Source organism: Egretta garzetta, unplaced genomic scaffold (genome assembly GCF_000687185.1).
Source record: "Egretta garzetta isolate BGI_Z169 unplaced genomic scaffold, ASM68718v1 scaffold284, whole genome shotgun sequence".
In the NCBI taxonomy this organism is placed as follows: Eukaryota; Metazoa; Chordata; class Aves; order Pelecaniformes; family Ardeidae; genus Egretta; species Egretta garzetta.
Genome location: NW_009259498.1, coordinates 16,627 through 35,523, shown reverse-complemented (window position 1 = coordinate 35,523; position 18,897 = coordinate 16,627). Strand labels below are relative to the sequence as shown.

Here is an 18,897-nt window from a genome sequence, read left to right as displayed (position 1 = left end):
TCACCTGGACGAAGTCCTGTGTAACATGCTCTAGGAGAACCTGCTTTAGCAGGGGGGTTGGACTAGATGATCTCCCGAGGTCCCTTCCAACCCTTGCCATTCTGTGTGTCTCTTCGGTGAAACTCGTACAGGCTGTGATTGAGGTGTTAGTCTGAGGCGGACGGTGAGGCTCTTGGCAGTTCCTCCAGCTTACTTTCAGTTCTGACTCCTGAATTCCACTGGAAGAGACGAGCCAAGTGGCATCAGATACCAGTCCCTCGTATTAAGTTGAACAAGTTTATTTGGTGATGCTACATGTTGGGCACGCAGGTAATTCTGGAGGGAAGACTTTGAAAATGTCCTGACACGAGCATCATCTTTCTTTCTTGGCTATGGTATGGTAACATCTTTACTGCTGAGTCAAAAAGCCAAAGCATATCCAGAAAGGAGGCTTTCTGTTGTGGTTTTCCTGGGGAAAAAAACCTTTCCTCCAGAAAGTGACTTCATCAAGGGAGAATTGCATCAAACCAGGTAATAGGTGCAAGTAATGAGGTTTGCTTTCATAGTCATCTTTGCTCCAAGCTCGCGCCCAAGTTGTGGAGTTCAGCGTAAGTTGTTCCCATGTGGCGTCGGAGCTGAGGTTCCAGCTCCCAGGATGTGCTGCTGTTGGACGCAAATGTCGGCAAGTTGGTTTTTTCTGTAGGACATTTTTCTTTCTGAAAACTATTGCAGGCGAGAGTTGAGCCTGGAAGAAGGGCAAGGTTGTTCGTTAGTTGTTGGCTTTCATGTTTGTCACCTTGGATACTGCAGTGAAAAGCTTCTCAGCAGGCTTTATCCAGGTCTTGAGATGGACGCTGCCTCTCTGCCCGCCTGTGCCAGCAGAATATTCCCCCTGTGTCTCCCCAAGCATGCAGACTGCGGTCCCTCAGGAAGGGACATCAGACCGGGATGTAGTCTAGCGTCATTCCCGAGCATCCTTGCATGGCTCTCTCCTTTCTGCTGCTGTTTAGCCTGCTGCTTGATGCAAGGTGTGTAGGCTGTTCCCAACCTTTTTTCTTCCCGCTATGCACGTAGTTGCTTTGAAGATATTCCAGAGGTCAAGATGGCTTCAAAATGAGTTTGTACTACATCTGCTGGAACGAGAGCTATGACTATCTAGTGTTATCAGAGTACAAATAATAGGTCCAGTCTATCTCAAGCCCGTATTCAGAGGCATGGTCTTCCTCCATGATTAGATACTCAGATATAGTTGTGGCTATAATATGGAAAACTAGACCCAACCTACTGCAAATAACCTGTGCTGTGTTAAATAGCGTACGTTAGAGCAGCGCTGGAAAGGATGATGATGCTAAATGAAGATGCTGGTGAATAATGCTGAGCCATAACCCTGCTCGGGACTCTTCTAGACAGTCAGCAATTTTGTGTGCTAATACGTAAGCGTCCTCTTCTGAAGCTGGGGTGAGATTTTGTGGGGAGAGGTGGACGTGAAAGAAGAGTTTCTCCTCCCATAAAATTCTGTATGTGCCGAGATAGATGTTTTTTTAAAGTCAGCAGATGCAAGTTCTGGAGTCAGGGAAGAGGTGAGAGGCTGTAGGAGTTTTAACTGTGTTGAGACTGTTTTAATACTGCCAGGCAAGGTGGAGATGAGACTTGTTAGTGACTAGTGAAGCCTTCAAAGGGCACAACAGGCTGCTAACGAAGAGCTTTAATTATCCTGTTGTCTGTTGAAGAAGTGTTGTGGCAAGAAACGCAGTCCCTAGAATTATTAGAAAACTTGGAGGTTGCTTTTTTATCTCAAAAGGTAGAGGAAGTCAGGTGGGGAGTGGTTGCTTCAGTCGTGTGACTAATGGGGTGGTACTGGCTGAACCCAGCCATGGAAGGTGCCTTTCCTCCCCCAAATTCTCAGAGCGAGAGGGTTCATTATTGTGAGAAAAGGAATAAACGCGTCATTGTACTGGTAATTTGATGAGTGCAACAGACTTCACAAACCTTTAAGCAAGCACAAACTTTGCCTAAAACCCAAGGGAGAAGGTTATAAGCAGGTAGTTGAACAGTCATGTGCAGGTTGGAGTGAGGACAAGGAAAAATCCCAGGTTAAATCACCCATAGATAAGAGAGGTAATAAAGTCTAGGCCTGAAGAAACTCTGAGTGCTTAAGGAACTGTCTGGTGCAGATGCTGAAAAGCTAGCCCTGAATTATTTTCAGAGGGTTGTAGAGGAGAAGGGAAACCCGGAGAACCGAAGAAAAAGGGGAAACACAAGTAGAGCCCTTAAAAGGGAAGGGAGGAGATGGAGGGCACCTAGCCTGACTCGTCACCTCTTCATGGTTATCAGAATGAGTGTTTATAAGCACCTAGAGAGTAATACAGTGATAAAACAGCCATTATGAACTGCTTTATGTTCAGCTGATGAGGTAACCGTCCCCTTTGTAAGAGTAAAAACAGATCAGTGTGTCTTGGCGGTGGTAAGGTTTGTGACACAGTCCCATGTGACGTTCTGATATGGGAACTGTAGGAGAGTAATTCATGCTGAATCTCTTCTCTTAGGGCCTGCTGGTTGTTTCCAGCAGTTTGCTGTATCGAGACGTGGTTCAGATGCACGCTCAAAGTCTGTCCTTAGTCGAGCTCCGTTCAGTATTTTCATTCCACTGGGGACTGCCGACCGGGTTTGGGTTGCTCCAGCTCTAGCTGCTTGGCACAGGCATAGGAAGAACCAGGTTTTCCATTCCCTTCCCTCTTACATGTGCTGGTGTCCACTTCTTGGAGGCCAAAAGCCAAAGCCGAAATCAGCTGGCAGGTCACTGCTTGGTCTGTGTGAGACAAAGTAGTTGACAAAACTTGCAGGTACTGCTGTTTTGACAGGCTTGCAGTCACTGATGTACAGAATGATAGCTGTTCTAGCACTTCATCACCCCAAAATGATGCTGAGTATCCTGCAGTGCAGGTTAAGAGCTAGTACTGGTATGAAGGATAAATTTCTGAGATATTTTCCTGTGTTTCTATTAGCCTTACTATATAAAAAAGTACCAGCTACTTAACTCCTCTGTTTTCCAGCCGTCAACCTGAGCCACCAAAGAAGGAGAAGGAGGCAACCACAATTACCACCACTCAGTCGAAGAGAGCTGATGAATGGAAGGACCCCTGGCGCCGATCCAAGTCCCCCAAAAAGAAACTCGGTGTCTCTGTCTCTCCCAGCCGTGCACGTAGGCGCCGAAAAGCCTCTGCTTCTTCAGCCTCTGCTTCTGGCTCTTCAAGGTGAGTGAAGGCAAAGAGCGTGTCACATCCAAGCCTTGCTAGTGCATCAGGGAACGCGACATGACTCTTTCTTGTCCGTGGAAGATGTTGAGATGTTTGGGAAAGCAGTTCAAGACTTGCTGCTCGCTAATGGCTATGGACAATGGCATATAGGCAGTGAGATGGAAGCTAAAGGGGGGCACATAACTGCGTGCAGTGATGTGATCTGTTGAAGGCTGAGAAAAGACAGGTCCTTGGAAAAGTCACTCTTTGGGGAAATTAGACTTGGAAGCAGTCCAGATGGTTGGCAGCTCACCTAGATGAAAACTGACCTTAGTTGGAGCAGAAGGAGCTATAAGCCGTGAAAATTGGAGCCTCTTCACTCCAGGAGTGCTGGAGGGATGAGGTGGGCCCACTCCAGGAAGAGCATGTTGATGCTACTGGGAAAAAACTGGGGTTGTGGGGGCTTGACAGAGCCTTAGAGGGCTGCAGTGGAGCTTGGGAACCAACGGGTACAAGATAAAAAAAACACTTTTCAGAAAGAAGCGTCTTGATTCTAGCAGAGTTGAGGCATAAGCTGGATCCATTTTCTTTAAATGCTTGAACTTGAAGCACCTGAAAAGGGGGAGAAAAAGTATCAGAGAGGAATGAGGAAGACGCCGAATTGAAGATAGGGATCTAAAAACCAAAGCCCTCCTGAAGTAGATAGCTTTTCTTGCTGGGATCACTGCACCTGAGATTATTTTATTTTGTTTTCTCATACGTGCGTGACCCAACCTATCGGGAGATTGTCTGGTGAAAAGGCATAAAATTGTGTGGCAAGAGTTCTCAAAGGGATGGAAAGTCGTTACCTAAAGGAAGGGAAGGCCTGTTCAAGGGCGCAAAGGGGGTGTAGCAACAACGGGATCCTCTCTAAAAGAAAAGGGGGGACCGTAGAGATGCTGTAGTCCTGGCAGACCACAGGTAACTCTTGGAGCAGTGTTTGAGAACTTGGGAAGGGTGCACTGGAAACAAGACCTTGGTCTCAGAGGACTTCTCGAGAGGCGCTGAATTTTAATACCTCTCTTTCAGGTCCTCGTCTCGTTCATCCACCTATTCTGGTTCAGGTTCCTCGCGATCTCGTTCCAGATCATCTTCTTACAGCTCTTACTCTAGTCGTTCTTCGAGACACAGCTCTTTCTCAGGCAGCAGGTCCAGGTAATGACTCCTTGGATTTGAAAGCAATGGTATACTGTTTTCCCAAACACTTGCTAACAGCTACTTTGGCTGCTACTTAAAAGCTAGTAGCAGACTCTGGAAATAAAACGTTCAAACCGCTTTCCTGAGTGAGGGAAATAGGACAGACTGCAAGGCAGCCTGCTGGTTTGGTTGTAGAAGCAGACACATCAGCCACCCCCTCCTCTCCCCGGTACCCCCACCCACCAGTACTGTGCTGTTGTGGCTGGGCTGTTTCCCATGCCTGTGGTAGCTGAGTGGTTGTAGGAGCCTGGCTGAGATTAATGTTGCTATCATTTGCATTTTATGATTGGAAGAAGTTACTGGCATCTCTCTTCTATTGCACTGGAATTTCTATTTAAACAGGCAAATCACGCTTCTTTTAATAAAGCAGTTGTGCAGTTGTGTCTTGTGATAGTCCTGACACTTCAAAGTAGCAATTCAGTGTCCCATGCTGATTAAACAGACATATGCTCATTACTCTGCCACTTCCTTGCCCCTGCAGACAGTTTCCCAAGTCTGGAATATGCATAGTAGGAGAACTGGCTCCCTAGATAGGCGCCTTTTCAGAGCTGAAATCGCAGATATCCTGAGTGGATCACGCAGGTGATGGGAGCACACAGTGTCACTTTTGGAGAGGTGGCTTCTCCTAGGAAAGGCTCAGGTGGGATCTCGACGCAAGCACGTACGTGTTTCTGGGGAGCAGGCTGACCTTCCCCCATCCACCCCGCTTCAGGCTCTGTTCCTTGCAGGACAGTGCCAAGGACAGGTGACACACTTAGATTAGCATGCCTCTCTCCAGAGGTAGGAAGGTGAGGAACACCCAAGTGCCTAACTGTTCTTCAGAAAGGCTGTCACCGAGCGGTCTGGCTCTCTGAAGTACAAGGCTGCAAGAAGGGTACTTCCAGTCTTGGCAATGGGGTGAATCACGCCAGCACCTGGTGTGCTGTGGAAGTGGTTTGCCTCTTCGGTCAGTCCTGGTCTTAGGAAACAGCTCTTGCCCTTTGATCTGTTGGCTTTGATATACTCCCCTTGATTTTTCTCCTCATGTTCCAGAAACAACAGATAGCCAGTTAGATGTATTTTTTTTGTGTCTTTCTCCCAGGATTTTTTTTTGCTGCTGTTTATAAAGGATAAACTGCACTAGGAGTTACAGGAGCATAAAGCAGGTTGAAACAAACCATGCTGACCTTGCAAGTCAAAATCCCACTTTCCTGGAGACATATTCTCCCTAAGGAGAGAATACAGAGAGTATGGAGAAAGCCTCAGGTGTTGGTGTGGAATACCTTGCCTCTCTTGCAGCCGACCCTTTTTCTTTCTGTTTTTTCCTTTTACCACTGATCTGGTGACAGAAGTTGGTTTTGTTGAGCAGAGTCTGGATATGAAACTAGGATAAGCTCAGACCCACAGGGACTAGTTCCTGGGATGCAGTCGCTAGCCGAAGGAGGGAGAGGTGGCTAAATGCACTGACAGCCAGGAAAGCCACCTGGAAAGCCCAGAGACTGAGCTGAGTGTCGTGCCCTTCCTTTTCAGATCACGGTCCTTCTCATCTTCGCCCTCTCCTTCTCCAACACCGTCTCCACACAAGCCGCTTGCGAAGGCTAAAGGGGAGTTATTAGCACCTGCTGGTAAAGGGTAAGGCTTCAGCTCCGTTTCGATAACGCAGCGCGGAGGAGGCTCCAAACGGTGGCCTAATCCCCAAGTCAGACCCTTCTGACCTCTTTGGCAGATTAAGGAAGAAATGGAATATGCAAAATATGACCTGCACAGAAGAACACTTAGCTTTGCATATTTAATTAAATTACAGCATTTTCACTTATTAAAATCCAAGTTAAACTGTACAGGTATCCTTAAATATTATACAGAATCATAGAATCATTTAGGTTGGAAAAGATCCTTGAGATCAAGTCCAACCACCAACCTCAGCCCACCACTAAACCATGCCCCTAAGCGCCACATCGAGGCCCCCATCATGTATACATGAGTGTTTAAACAAACACGTGTGTGGTTTGCTATTTAAACATTCTGGATGTGCCGATACATTTATACAGGAGCTATAAGAAAGTTTCATTCGTTTCTCTGCTGTGGCTTTAGTTAATGCACGGCCTTAGAATGAAGAAGTGGTTCGGCCTCATCTACTTCTTAACATGGGAGACAAATTAAAACAGTCTTATAGCTATGAAACTGTTTTTGGCAGATTATGCCAGCGCTCCTGCTCTTCCAAATACCCCAAGTTGCTATTTCACAAACTCCTGTAATACGTACTAAATTATGGATACGTTGGAGGGTGACACAACACCGTAGTGACGTCACTCTTTTAAGGTGACCTGCAAATAAATTACACCACGGGAATCCCCCTGAATTCTCCAGAATATGGGACAATCCCCTTTGCCACACTTCTTGTACCTTATTGACCTGCTTTTTTTTTTTTTTTTTTTTTTTTCTCTTCTCAACTCAGAGGGTTCAGCCCTTTAAGGACACGCTCTCTGCCCGCAGCGATGTCTTTATGCCCTTCTAGTGCACATTGCAGTGCTGATTTGGTAACACAGCACCAGCCCGCAGCCGGCACTAGCGTGGGGCTTGTTTTCACTGCATAACATTGCATGCGCTTAATCCTGTTTTCTGCAGGGGATGAGTACAGATATTCTTAAGCACAAGAGGAGGAATTAACAGTCTCTATTTTTGTACGCAGACAGCCGCCTCCTCCCCAGTTAATAGTAGGCGTGACATCAGTGCTGGGGATGTTGAGCAGTAACCAGCTATTAGAGCAGAGGTTGGAGTGCTCTGAGCCCAGAAGCGAGCAGCGCCGAAGAGCCAAAGCGATTCCCGTCTTGCGTAGTGGGTGCTAGATCAAGTCACAAAAACGCAGCGTAGCGGTCCTCTGCGGTGGTGTTAACCTGTCCAGTGGTCCGCAGGGTAACGCCAGCCGAGGGACGGGGCCAAGGGGCATTTGCACGCCCGGGCTCTTTTGCACCCTGCTAATCCGTGTGACGGAGTGAAAAAGAGCATTTTTTGCATGAACTGTGCCTTTGATTCTGAAGCCTGCCTGGCAGATTTTAAGTAGGTGTCTGTGTTTTGGATGAAAAGGCACAGAACCAAATGGGTAAGGAACAGCGATTCCACGCAGTCTGCTTCGTTAGTTAATTTACAAGTCAAATGTCTCCAAAATTGGCTGTTGTATAGTAACTTGTCTCTGAAAAGGTGACTCGATTTAGAACATGGGAAACGGATCCCTTTAGGGGAATCTGTGTTGTTTGAGAGTGTTTTGGCGAGATAGCCATGTGTCAGTAGCTATCGTATCTATATAATATTTAGTCAACAACAAACATGAATGCATTTCATTGCTGTTGAGAATGTCTATATATTCTGTACCTACCCACTTTGACCAAACACGTTGAAAATTTTAATTTTTATAGTGAAAAATCTGTGAAGAAACTAGCTGCCCTTCCAGTCCCTCAGCCACTTGCTAAAATTACAGCAGCTGCACCGGAGCCAGCCAAACCAGGGGATAATCGAGAGGCAAGAAGGAAGGAACGTCAGACAAGGACTCCACCCAGGAGGTAAGAAAGCTCTGGGGTGGAGTGAGGCTTGATCTCCTGGAAGACAGGGCAAATCCTGGGTTTCTCTCGGGAAGTACCAACTACAAGGGCTCTTTGGTATTAAAGGAGAAATCTGTTTCCTGGGGCTGGAAGGAAACGGGAAGAGAGGGAAGGAGTTGGGGGTGAATGTTAGTGACTTGCCACAGCAAGCGGCTCCCACCTCTGAATGTTTGGTTGGGGGTTGAAGGAGGTGGAATATGTGAAATGTGTCGGAAGGCAGGGTCTGCAGTGCCAAAAAAGGCACGTTTGAGAGCCGCTGGTTGCGGAGGCTGCGCAGCAAGGAAGCAGAGGTGCGTTTGGTCCTGAGAGCAGATCTGATGTGTTGGAGGGTCGAGGTTTGTGGTGATGAGCTCGGACCCTGTTTGCTCTAAACGCGTGCCAGTATGCAGGGAGTATTTCCGCATGGTCCCAGGAGCTGGTTCATGAGCATCCAGCGGTACTGCTGGAGGAGAGGAGGAAAAACTCCGTGACTTTTGCTGTCCCCAGTACACAACTGGCTGGCTCCCCTGCTCTGCTTTCCCTTCCTGGCTTCACCCTCCGTCCCCAGTTTGAATGTTTCAAGCAACTTGTTCTCCTCCCTTTGCATTTGAAATGAGAGAGGCTCCTGATGGTTTTCAAACAAGGAGCACTTCTCTGTATTTACAGATGTTTATCAGCCTTAATCCATTGTACTGTATTTAAAAGTGTTACAGGGTAAATGCAGGTAGCATCGCCCGTTCTTGGAGGGATGTGGAGTCAGCGAAGCGCAGCTGAAACACATCGTGCATCCTTCTTTCTAGTTTATGGAAGCAGTAGTTTGGTGCCTAAGAAATGTATTTACTAGAAATGTCTGTTTTCTGAGCGCACAAGGAGACTGAGAACGTTTTATGCCTGCAGTAAGGCGTGTATGGTTTTGGTGGATCGTGGAATGATGCTTTTTGTCAGCGTGTTTTGAAGATGGCTCTAAGTCCATTATCCATTCGGCTTTTCGGAAGCATCCTGAGTCAATTTGCAATTTTACATGGTCTTACATCTCCTGTTTCTTCCCAGTAGCTAAAGAAAAGGCCTGGGCTGAGCAGTTATGTCTCTCTAGGGGAAAACTGGTCATGACAGTTTCTTTTCCCTGGAAACTCCGTTGTTTCTACTTTCTGTTTCACTTTAGTTAATAATAACCTTGGATGTCTTTAGCCACCTGCCCTTATTCTTTGTTCCAGTCTTGGGGTTTGGTTTTTCTTTTTCCATGCTTCTACCCACACAAACCCTGCTGCCCGACGCTCTCCCTGCTATGCAAATGAAAAAATGGCTCTACTCACGTTAGTACCGGTGGGTTAGCCTCAAAAAGTGCATATGGTTATTTGCGTAGCCTGAAATACAAGGTAGTCCCACTGTGTTATGCAGCTATTGATTTTTTTTTCTTTGTACTTGCTCCCAGTATCAGTACAGGATTAAGGTGCTTTAGCTTGTTCTTTGCCTGGCTTTCATTAGCATTATTCAGTCTTGCATAAAACATCTACTGTTCAGAAAACAGATGCTCCCTAATGACTGGGAACGCGAGGTTGAGAATGATGACTGAAACAATTACATTTGCAAAGCACCAATCTTGTATACAATACAGAACAACCGCAGCACGCTCAAAGGGTCCCTAAACAGTTCCTTCTAACCCTGTTTCCCGGCCGAGCGCAGCGAGGTGAGGATGTCATTTGCTGTCTTTGCAGGAGGACTATCAGCGGCAGCATCAGCGGCAGTGCCAGCAGCTACAGCGGTTCCAGTTCCCGATCTAGGTCCTTGTCTCGGTCTCTCTCCAGATCTCATTCCAGATCATCGTCTGCCTCAGTCTCCCACTCCCCATCTGGGTCCAGGAAATCCAGGTACAGCCTTGACCCGTCATAGCCTTTGCTGAAGTAGGGGGGTGTTAGAATTACTCTTAACTGTTGTGATTTCTTGCAGTGAAAGCTCTCTCTAGCTGCCAGTATCAGAAGCTGTAGGTAACTAGGACGTGAAACAAGATTGTTTCTTTGCGCCGTGTTACGAATCCGGAGTCCTGAGTGGTGACAGTAGTACAACGTTGGTAGTGTCCTTGTGGCTTATTCAAGAAAATAATCTGTCATGTCTGCCAAACTGCCCATTTTTACCTCAATTATGACCAAAGCCTCATTTGTTTACAAGGTAACAGTTTCAGGCTACAGAGCTTTGCTCTTCTAAACCTCTCCCACCTCTGGTTACTGAATGTCCTTAGGGAAGATGCTTGGCCTGTCAGGAGAGGTAGGTCAGAAATACCTAAAGGGCCCAGCTAATGGTATTTTTACTTTGCTGGTGAAGTTGCATGGCCAGTTCCCTTTGTGTTTAGCCCCAAGTGAATAGTTATATGGCTGTTAGTCTGCGGGATTTGTGAACAGCTAACTCCCTCCAGTACAGAGTCATGAAATAAACCGCTTTCATGTCCTTAGTTCTGGGGTTGGTTTGGGGGTTTTTTTGCATCTTTCCGCACACAGGAATCCCTGAAACCTCACGAGCAGCCTAGAAATGCTTCCCTGTGATACAGATGTAAACGTAGACCAATAGTGTAAAGCTAATGGATTAAGTAGGACTTGACTCTGACCAGCGGTAGTTCACATATCTGAACTCTGCGAAACTCCAAGGTTCAACATCCGCATTATTTTACGGAAATACAAACTTGTTTACTACATGCTTGTCGCATTCATCAGATCAGGCAGGGGTGATGCAAGAGGTTCAGAGAGCGCTCGGGCTCGCTGGCTCCACGCTGCCCTGCTGTACAGAGCTTGAGAGGAGAAGATGAGGAAAACGTAATGCAGGCGTTGCTTGTGTGGCACTGGGGCTGTGCTCACTGCTTTTACAGGTGGAAGGAAAAGGAGGAAACATAGGAAATACAGTCTGTGCCCAAACCAGATTTGCTGTCACAACCTTGTAGCCCGGAGCTTTCCTGGAGAAGGAGTTAGGTTCTGGCTCATCCAGTCGCCGTTGCAGCACTCAATGAGACCTCTCAAAACTCGTCTCTGTCAGTGGGTGTCAACTTTGCAGCTCGTCCCAGGGCTTGTCTGCGCTGCAGCTGCTGCAGCCCCTTTGGTTGTATGTGAGCCAGCTTCTCCAGCGAGTTCAGTTGCTGGACTGCAAAAGCCGATGTGTCCCGCAGAACCTGCTGGAGAGGCTGCCTGAATATCCCCAGCTAGCTGGGATTTTTGGAGCTGCTTCGGTGTAGCGAAGCTGCAGTGGTGGTGTGTCCCTGAAGGGAAGGCTGATGTGTAGCCCTGTATTTTTGTCTGATACTTTTCTAAGTAGAAAGTCTTCCTTATTCTAATGATTGTCTGACATAAAAAATGTTGTGAATCCATTAGAAGATAGCCATCTTATAGGTACTGTTAGAAGACAGCCGTCTTGTAGGCATCTTCCCTGTTGTTATCAGTCGTGACAGTTTGTGCATCCTCAAAACAGGCAGCTGGACTCTCCCGTACCCTGGGGAGCTGGGCAGGGGCTGTGGGCTCTAGGACTCCAGAGCTTTTAAAGCTTCTGTGATTAAATGTGTGCCAAACAACAAAAACATTGCCAGGGACTCCTTGACCTGAGCCATAACACTGACCTGTACGTGACAGCGCGCACCCTGCTATTGCTTTTTGTTTACCTGGGGAAACAGTGACCTGTTTACATGTTGCCTTAATCCTGTTTATAAATAAACAGTACTTTCTAGACTTGCATCTCACCTGCTCGGGATTTTTCATACCTGCACCCCAGGAGACACAGCTTTTATCTCTTCCTGGTTATTGCCGGCCTTAGCAGCTTTCTGACATCCCAGCCACTCGGGGGAATGAAAACAAAGGTGTCTGTCTCATCTCTGCCTGGTTCTTGTTGCATTCATGACTGTAACGGGCTGTTGGCTCTTTCCAGGTCCCTGAGCGTGAGCAGCGTTTCTTCTGTCTCTAGTGCCTCCTCTAGCAGCAGCTCTGTACGCAGCGCCGACTCCGAAGACATGTACGCGGATTTGGCCAGTCCTGTTTCCTCAGCCAGCTCCCGATCCCCAACCCCAGCGCAGCAGAAGAAAGGTAGAGGTACCTGGTTTGGTTTTTTTCTTTTTTTCTCCAAGGGGTTCTGGGAAAAGGAAGGGGGAGCAGAGATCTGCATACAGCTTGCTTGGTGATACTGTGGCCTCCAGGAAAATTGCTGAGCAGAGGGCAGACGTTTGTGGCTGATTGTAGAGTAGGGGGGAGCCCAGAGGCTTCACCTAAGGAGGGTGAGACCATGGAGGAGGGAGGCTGTGGAGCAAATACACATTCACGTCCTCCCATCCCCACATCTCTAGCTGTGAAGATGCCTTTTCCTGCCTGGGAGTTCTGCCCCATACCCCCTTTCTCACCTCATTTTTTCACCCTTGCGAGGTGATGCTAAATCTGCAGGACAACTCCAGTGTCATGTTGCTCTTCCTCTGTTCTTTTAGACCGTAGCAGAGTTGGCGGCAAGAGCCTTTTGTTCTTTGTCTTTTATGTTAAGCGTGTCCTCTCTGCGGACATTCTTGTTTCCTGAATCTTTTAACTGGTGTGGGCTTTTTCAGTCCCTGGAGCAGTGTCCTCTTGCCCTGCCCTCCAAAGGGAGGGCAGGTGGAAGGAATGGGTCGCAAGTCACTACATCTGCTCTCTGCTTTCAACAGGAAAGTCAAAAAAAGAAGATAGTGCTAAAGAGGAGAAGCGGAAACGGGATGTGCCCGCTCAGCTCCTGAAATCAGCCAAGCCCACCCAGGGGAGCAAATCGCAGCAGCTCCTCCAGACCCAGCAGCCCTCAGCCCCCCAGTCTCAGCAAGGGGGCTTCAGCGCTCACAAAGAGATCAAACTGACGCTCTTGAATAAGGTGGGTGCGATTCCCTCCACCCGGGGGCTGCGAGGAGCGGATGGGATGGATGCTGGGGCTCGGGGCTGGCGGAAGGGGAGCTCCGGGCTCCGTGCTGTCGGGATGAGCTCAGTCGGGTAGGTCTGCAGCTGGGATTGAAGGGCGGCAGACAGAACCAGTCTGGCAGCACACACTCGAAGGCTGCAGCCAGAGCGCCGAGGTGAAGGCGTGCACGGCACAGGCCCACATGCTCTGGGGCCTTGCCCACTGAAAGCTGGGCTCCCCGCACGCTTCCGAGCAAGCTCTCCTCCCACTGCCCGCTCTGGAGTGAACTGCTGACGAGTCATTAACTGAGTCAGGAGGTAAAAGTGGCGATTGCCTCACACCTCTGGGGTGCCTGCCACCAGCCGCTTTTTTCCACGGGGAGCCTGGCTCTTTCCCCTTTACGACTGAGCCCGATGCCCCAGTTTGATGCCTTCGGCTCAGGTTGCGATCCAGATCACGTGGGAGAGTTTGGCCTCGTGGGGTTTTGTGCCAGAGCAGGGTGTTGGCCCCAGTCACGTGGGTAAGTTCCTGTTTTTGAAGCGTTAATGGTTTTTTCTGACAGTCCAAATTCCCCACTGCAGTCTGAGGCCACAGTTTTCTCTACTTCCCTGTGCTATGACGTGAGGCGCCTTTATCGAGTCCGTGAAGCATGCTCCGTGGGGAGGAGTGTGCAATTACACATAACTACCGGCTGGCATGGTCAGATCCTGGAAGAAGGCACGGCCCCGCGTGCCTCCTTGACATTTGCTATCCTTGGTGCTGCCGAAAAAAAAAAAAAAAAACCAAAAACAAAAAAACCTACAACATGCTGCTGTTTTCCTGTTTCTGGCAATTATGAAAATAGCTCATGAAACACAGTGCAGCATTAGCCCCGGTGCCAGAGGATGTTGCTGTTTGCTTACAGTGGTAGGGGAATTACATGGTGCTAGTGATGGTTGGGACTGGTATGCAGCGTTTAATGGTAGACACGCATGGGTGAGCCAGCGCATCATGGGCACCCGTCACAGGAAATATCTCTGCCTGCTTCCCTCCCCAGCGGCTGCTCAGCTCCGTTGTCTGTTTTAATTCCGTTTTAGGCAGCTGACAAAGGAAGTAGGAAGAGATACGAGCCAGCAGACAAAGACAGGCCGACCTCTCCTCCAGCCAAACGGGCGAACCTGTCACCTGACAGAGGTGAGACATCAGCCGTCCCAGGGACGCCCGGCCTGGCTGGGCTCCTGCTCTGCCGCTCGAGGCGGTGCTCCAGCGACAAATGTCCCGTGAAAGTCTCTGCTGCAAGAGTCCACTTGCTGGAGAGGTTAATTGCAGGCATGTGTCCTTCCAAAACCTCAGAGTGTGCGATTGTCACCAGATAAGGCGGGCGTTATTAGCCATCCTGCTGCAAAAACACGGTGGAGGTGAGACGCTCCGGTTTGTGAAGTAAGCGAGGTGAGGTCAGCCCTGGGCAGGCCAAACCCGGCCTTGCCTAGCTGTCTTGTGGTGCACACTGCAAGTACCTTGGCTCCACTATGTCTGTATAACTCCACTGCAAAAAAAAAAAAGAAAACCAACCCCAAAACCCTCGCTTTGAAGACACAGTGTGCTCATCACCGTTGTAGGTACGCGTCCATCCCATGGCGGCCTCCCATTCTCTAGTAATGTCGTTGGATGTGGCTGTGGAAGTCTTAAGGATTTCCCTTACTGTATCTCGGAGCCTTCTCTGCCTTGCATTTCAGTGCATCGCAATGGATCTTGGCTCTCCTGATAGAAAGGCCCGTGGCAGTGCTTAGAAAGGGCGCACGGGCTGCCAAGGCTCCGGGATGGCGGCAGGAATTGGCTAGATCACCCGTCCTGCGAAATGAGGCGATTTCCCCACTTGTGTGTGACACAATCTGATCTGCCCCGTGTGTTTAGAAAGACACAGGCTTTCCAAGTGTTCTCCTGTGTCTGAACCCTCAGCAGCAGTATTAGCGCCTCGGAAAACTGAGCTGCATCAGGAGGGACCTAAATGCCACCACGCTCCAGCCTTTGCTGTCACTGCTGAAAAACAAAGCGGGGGAGTCGTCAGCCTGAGGTGCCTGGTTTTGACGTACAAGCCAGCATTGACACGTGATGTTGTTTTCCCTGTTGTCTCGGCTGTAGGTGTATCTTGTTGACTCTGGGTGCCAGCCAGAAAAAATTTCTGTGCTAATAGGTTGGTTGCATTCGACTCCTGCAAAGGCAGCATGGAAGGGACTGGGTGAGGTTCAAGTTCACTAGGACCTAGTTCACAGCTACTGCTGAGCTGCAGACAAATGAATGGGCCGACCTAGCAAACCGTGCTGATTTTATAGATACATAGAGGTAGATGTAATTATATACTTTATTTGTTGTCTGTACATTGTAAAGCATTTTTAAGCAGTGGCAAATGGGACACAAGCCCTGGAGGCGACTCAGCCTGATCTCCCAGGGGCAAGCGTACCCTTGACTGAATTGGGGCTGAGCAAGAGGCACCCTCTGGCGTGCAGCTTGCGCTCCAGTGTCGCAGCACAAAGCTGGTTGGTGTTTGTGCCCCGACGCTCGCGTCCCTGTTCTGTAGCCTTGCTGCGATCAGATCTGCAGTATCTGTAGCCTTGCCTTTCTCACGGTCTTGGTCCTCGGGAGCAGAGGGCTGCCCTTAGACACACAACCAGCCGGTGCTCCAAGGAACTGAGAGCGCCTTTGCTCCCTGGAGTGCTACCGAAAGTGAGGTCAGCAGCCACCAGCATTCCTGTCCCGCTGCCGTGTAGCAGGGCGTGCTGCTCAGCTGGTCCCCAGGGCTCACGGGCAGCCCTGCGGGCACGCAGGCTGCCTTCCAGCTATGGTTGCGCCTCTGTGCGCTGGAATAACAGTGGTTGGGAAACCCACTACAGCAAAGCTGGATCATGCTGTTGCAGAACCCCAGCGGGCTTCCCACCACCGGCGAGTCCCCACAGCAGCTTTGTTCAGGCGGGGCACGATGGTTCAGTCTGTGCTGAATAAACACGGGGGTGATGCCACCCGTGGATTGGTCCCAGCTGGCTCCGAAAGCGGCAGAGCTGCACTTGCCCAGCAATCTTTAAGCCAATGCACCGCGTTATCTGGCCAGCACGGAGCCAGTTTGGGTGCCGCTGTGCCCACGGCGCGCAAACCGGATGATCTGCCAGGGGATAATAGAGCACCGACTCGGTCCATGAGGGCCGGCCCTGCCCCGCAGGTTTGCAAGCAAAGCATGGCCCAAAAGTGCAGTGGCGGAGCCTTGTCCCAGCAGCCGAGGGTGAGGAGAGGGCCCGTGCAGCTCCCTGCTGGTCTCGTTTTGTACAGCTGGCCATGGGGCACAGCCTTGACTCGCTTTTCAGCTCCCCCTGAAGACAGGGTGCACAGCAGTAGGTTCCTTTTCTGGCTGCTGCTGGACTTGGCTTTTTGCTGGCACGACCTGGTTGGACTGAAGAGAGCATCCTTACACTGCTGGGACGGTGCGGTAGGCAGGGTAGTGACCCATGCCTTGGCAACGAGCAAGAACATCTCACCTTTTCTTTTCCCGATAGGCTCTCGTGACAGGAAGGCAACTGGGAGACTCTCTTCACCCAAGCAAGAGCGACAGAGGGGCCAGAACCCAAAACCTTCTCCTGCACAGACAGACAGGTCAGTGCCTGCTTGTTCTCATGGGTCTCTCGTGGGCCAGGCTGGGGCTCACGCTTCTCCCGTGGTTCAGTCCCTCCTCTCGGGGCAGCTCTGAGGCTCTCTGGCCATAGTTCCCAGTTGTCATGGAGGCACAGTGAGAAGAAGGACGCGAAGCTCCCTGGGCGGGAGCCAGGGGTGCTCAGGGATTCACACGGAAGCCACTGGCTAAGCCGTTCCAGCTCAGAAACGAGCGGGAGCCTGGGGGTTTTCTTGAGGTCAGTCGTGGCAAGAGGAGCCAACTGGGTTAGGTGTAAGCTCAGTCATGCCAGTGCCTCTGCCTCTCACTGGCGCTGCGTCGTGCTAATGAGAAAGAAGGTACAGTCCCTTCATCTGGGCTCCTCGTGGCGCCTGGCTCGGGTGCCCGATTCCTTCTTTGTAGCCTGGCATACCCTCAGCCGCTCGCCTTGCTGCTGTCAGATGTTAAAATGTGGCCCCTGTGTCAGACTAAATGGTGACTAGCCCCGGCTTTGCGCTTTTCCATCCCCTCTGGTGGCGGGTGACCAGCTCACGTCCGATTTCTTGGCAGTCTGCACCCGCTGCTGTGCTGGGAATATCCATTGCAGAACGGGGTGTGTGGCTCCAGGGGCCTTGGGCTGTGCTGCTCCCCTGGGAGCCCTTTGGCTTAAGGGTTGTGGAGCACCTTCTGCGGCACATCTAAGGCTTCCTCGGTCCTCTTTGCCCATAGCCAGCCAGCGCTGCTTTGCATTTCTCTGGTGTCACCTCTCTGAGGATCTCTGTGAGCAAACGGCAGCAGCCCTGTCCTGTGCCCCTGCGTTCCTTGGCTGGCAGGACTCGTGTCATCCCCTCTCCCAAGCCCAGGGCACGAGCAAGCCTCGATTTCTGCGTGTCAGAGCCTTCCCAACCCAAAATCTAGCCCTGTCTGCCACAGCCCTGCCTTCCTTCAGGCCCTGAGGTCCTATTTTCTAGCAGTGAAGAGGAACCTCAGCCTTTCCAGGCTGGTGGTGTTGACCACATCCTTGGTTCTTGACCCTCTTCTGCCTACTGCTGTTTGGTTTGGCGGTGTCGCGCGGTGGGTTCGATGTGCCCGGGGTGGTTACGGGCACGCTGGGTTCCTCTAGGGCAGCCAAACGGTGGGGCTGTGTCCTGTTTTGAACTCCTTGGGGTTGGTTGGGTCATGCTTGCATGGCCCCGCTTCTCCAACGCGTAGTGCGAAAGGGTGCAAGCGGCACCGACGGAGGGGCCAGTGACTCCCACGCTGGTGTGGCAGTGGTGCAGGCTTTCCCGGATGGTCCAAGCCATTAGAAAGAAGCCAGCTGAGGCTCAGACTGCGCCTTGGGTGCGTTACCCAGCCAGCAGCGCTGCGAACCCCTGGCAGGCTCACGGTGCCGCTCCGCTTCCCAGTCCTGTCATCCTTGTCCCACCGTAAGGGGCAAGCGGTGGCCTGCGGTGGGAAGTCACAGGCCGCTTTGCCTCCAGCCTCGGTCACAGCCCGATCTGGGAAAAGCCACTGCTGCCAGCGGTGGGGACGGGTGGCTCCCATCCTCCCCATGTGCAGGGGCGGGAATGTTCCCCCAGCTTTGCTTCGCTCCCCCAGACGTGGCTTCGGACCGCAGCGAAGCAGCGTCGGAGCAGCACGGGAATGCGGCGCCGGGTGTTTGTCAGCTCCCCACAGCTGCCAGATCCGCACCGCGAGACCCGGCCGCTGCGCAGGGCAGGGGCTGAGAGAGCAGGGGGGGGGTCCTGCAGGGCTGCCCTGTGCTCACCTGCAGTGCTCTCCCCTCTTGCACGCCCGTGAGCGTCCCCCAGCAAGCTGCTCGCAACAGCCGCCGCGGCCCTTGGGGGTTGCTGTCGTGGTGCTGCGTTTAAATTCCGGGATCTCCCCGGCGCAGCTGATCTTTTACTGTTTCAGCCGGTTTTCCAACCCCGGGCCTCGTGTTTTGAACCTGTTTTCTTCCGTGGGCGCTTACTCGGAGCGCTGCTTTCTGCCGGAGCAGATGCCAAAGGGGTTTGTTTCCAGCGCGGCGTGCTGCCGGCGAGCACCCTCTCACCACCCCTCTCCTCTCTCCCCCTGCCAGGAAACGCCAGCTCTCGCCTCAGTCCAAGAGCTCCAGCAAAGTCACGAGCATACCGGGCAAAGCATCCGAGCCGGGCCCCACGGGCGCCAAGGCGGGCAAGTCCAGCACCCTGTCGCGACGGGAGGAGCTCCTGAAGCAGCTCAAGGCGGTGGAAGATGCCATCGCTCGCAAGCGGGCCAAAATCCCGGGGAAAGTATAGTGGGCCGTGCACGGAGCGCCGCTCTGCCCCTTAGTGACTGTTCATGTTTTTATAAATAGTGTAAAAGCGGCCACTTTGGGATTTTGCAGTTCTGTCTTATTTTGGCTGCGATTTTTTTT

At 50.9% G+C, this 18,897-nt stretch overlaps 1 protein-coding gene across 6 annotated transcripts in view; it reads left to right on the top strand.

Moving 5' to 3' along the window:
• Positions 1-18,897, top strand: part of ZC3H18 (zinc finger CCCH-type containing 18) — a 49,426-nt gene extending 30,529 nt beyond the window's left edge. For 5 of the 6 annotated variants that reach the window (XM_035892975.1, XM_035892974.1, XM_035892970.1 and 2 more), the window contains 10 exons: positions 3,033-3,233; positions 4,284-4,409; positions 5,961-6,062; positions 7,844-7,987; positions 9,721-9,873; positions 11,906-12,066; positions 12,663-12,859; positions 13,960-14,056; positions 16,408-16,504; positions 18,580-18,897. In XM_035892975.1, the coding sequence (XP_035748868.1) occupies positions 3,033-3,233; positions 4,284-4,409; positions 5,961-6,062; positions 7,844-7,987; positions 9,721-9,873; positions 11,906-12,066; positions 12,663-12,859; positions 13,960-14,056; positions 16,408-16,504; positions 18,580-18,778 (1,477 nt within the window). In that variant the 3' untranslated portion in view covers positions 18,779-18,897. The remainder of the gene's footprint in view (positions 1-3,032; positions 3,234-4,283; positions 4,410-5,960; positions 6,063-7,843; positions 7,988-9,720; positions 9,874-11,905; positions 12,067-12,662; positions 12,860-13,959; positions 14,057-16,407; positions 16,505-18,579) is intronic. The other variant, XM_035892973.1, reaches the window with a different exon arrangement.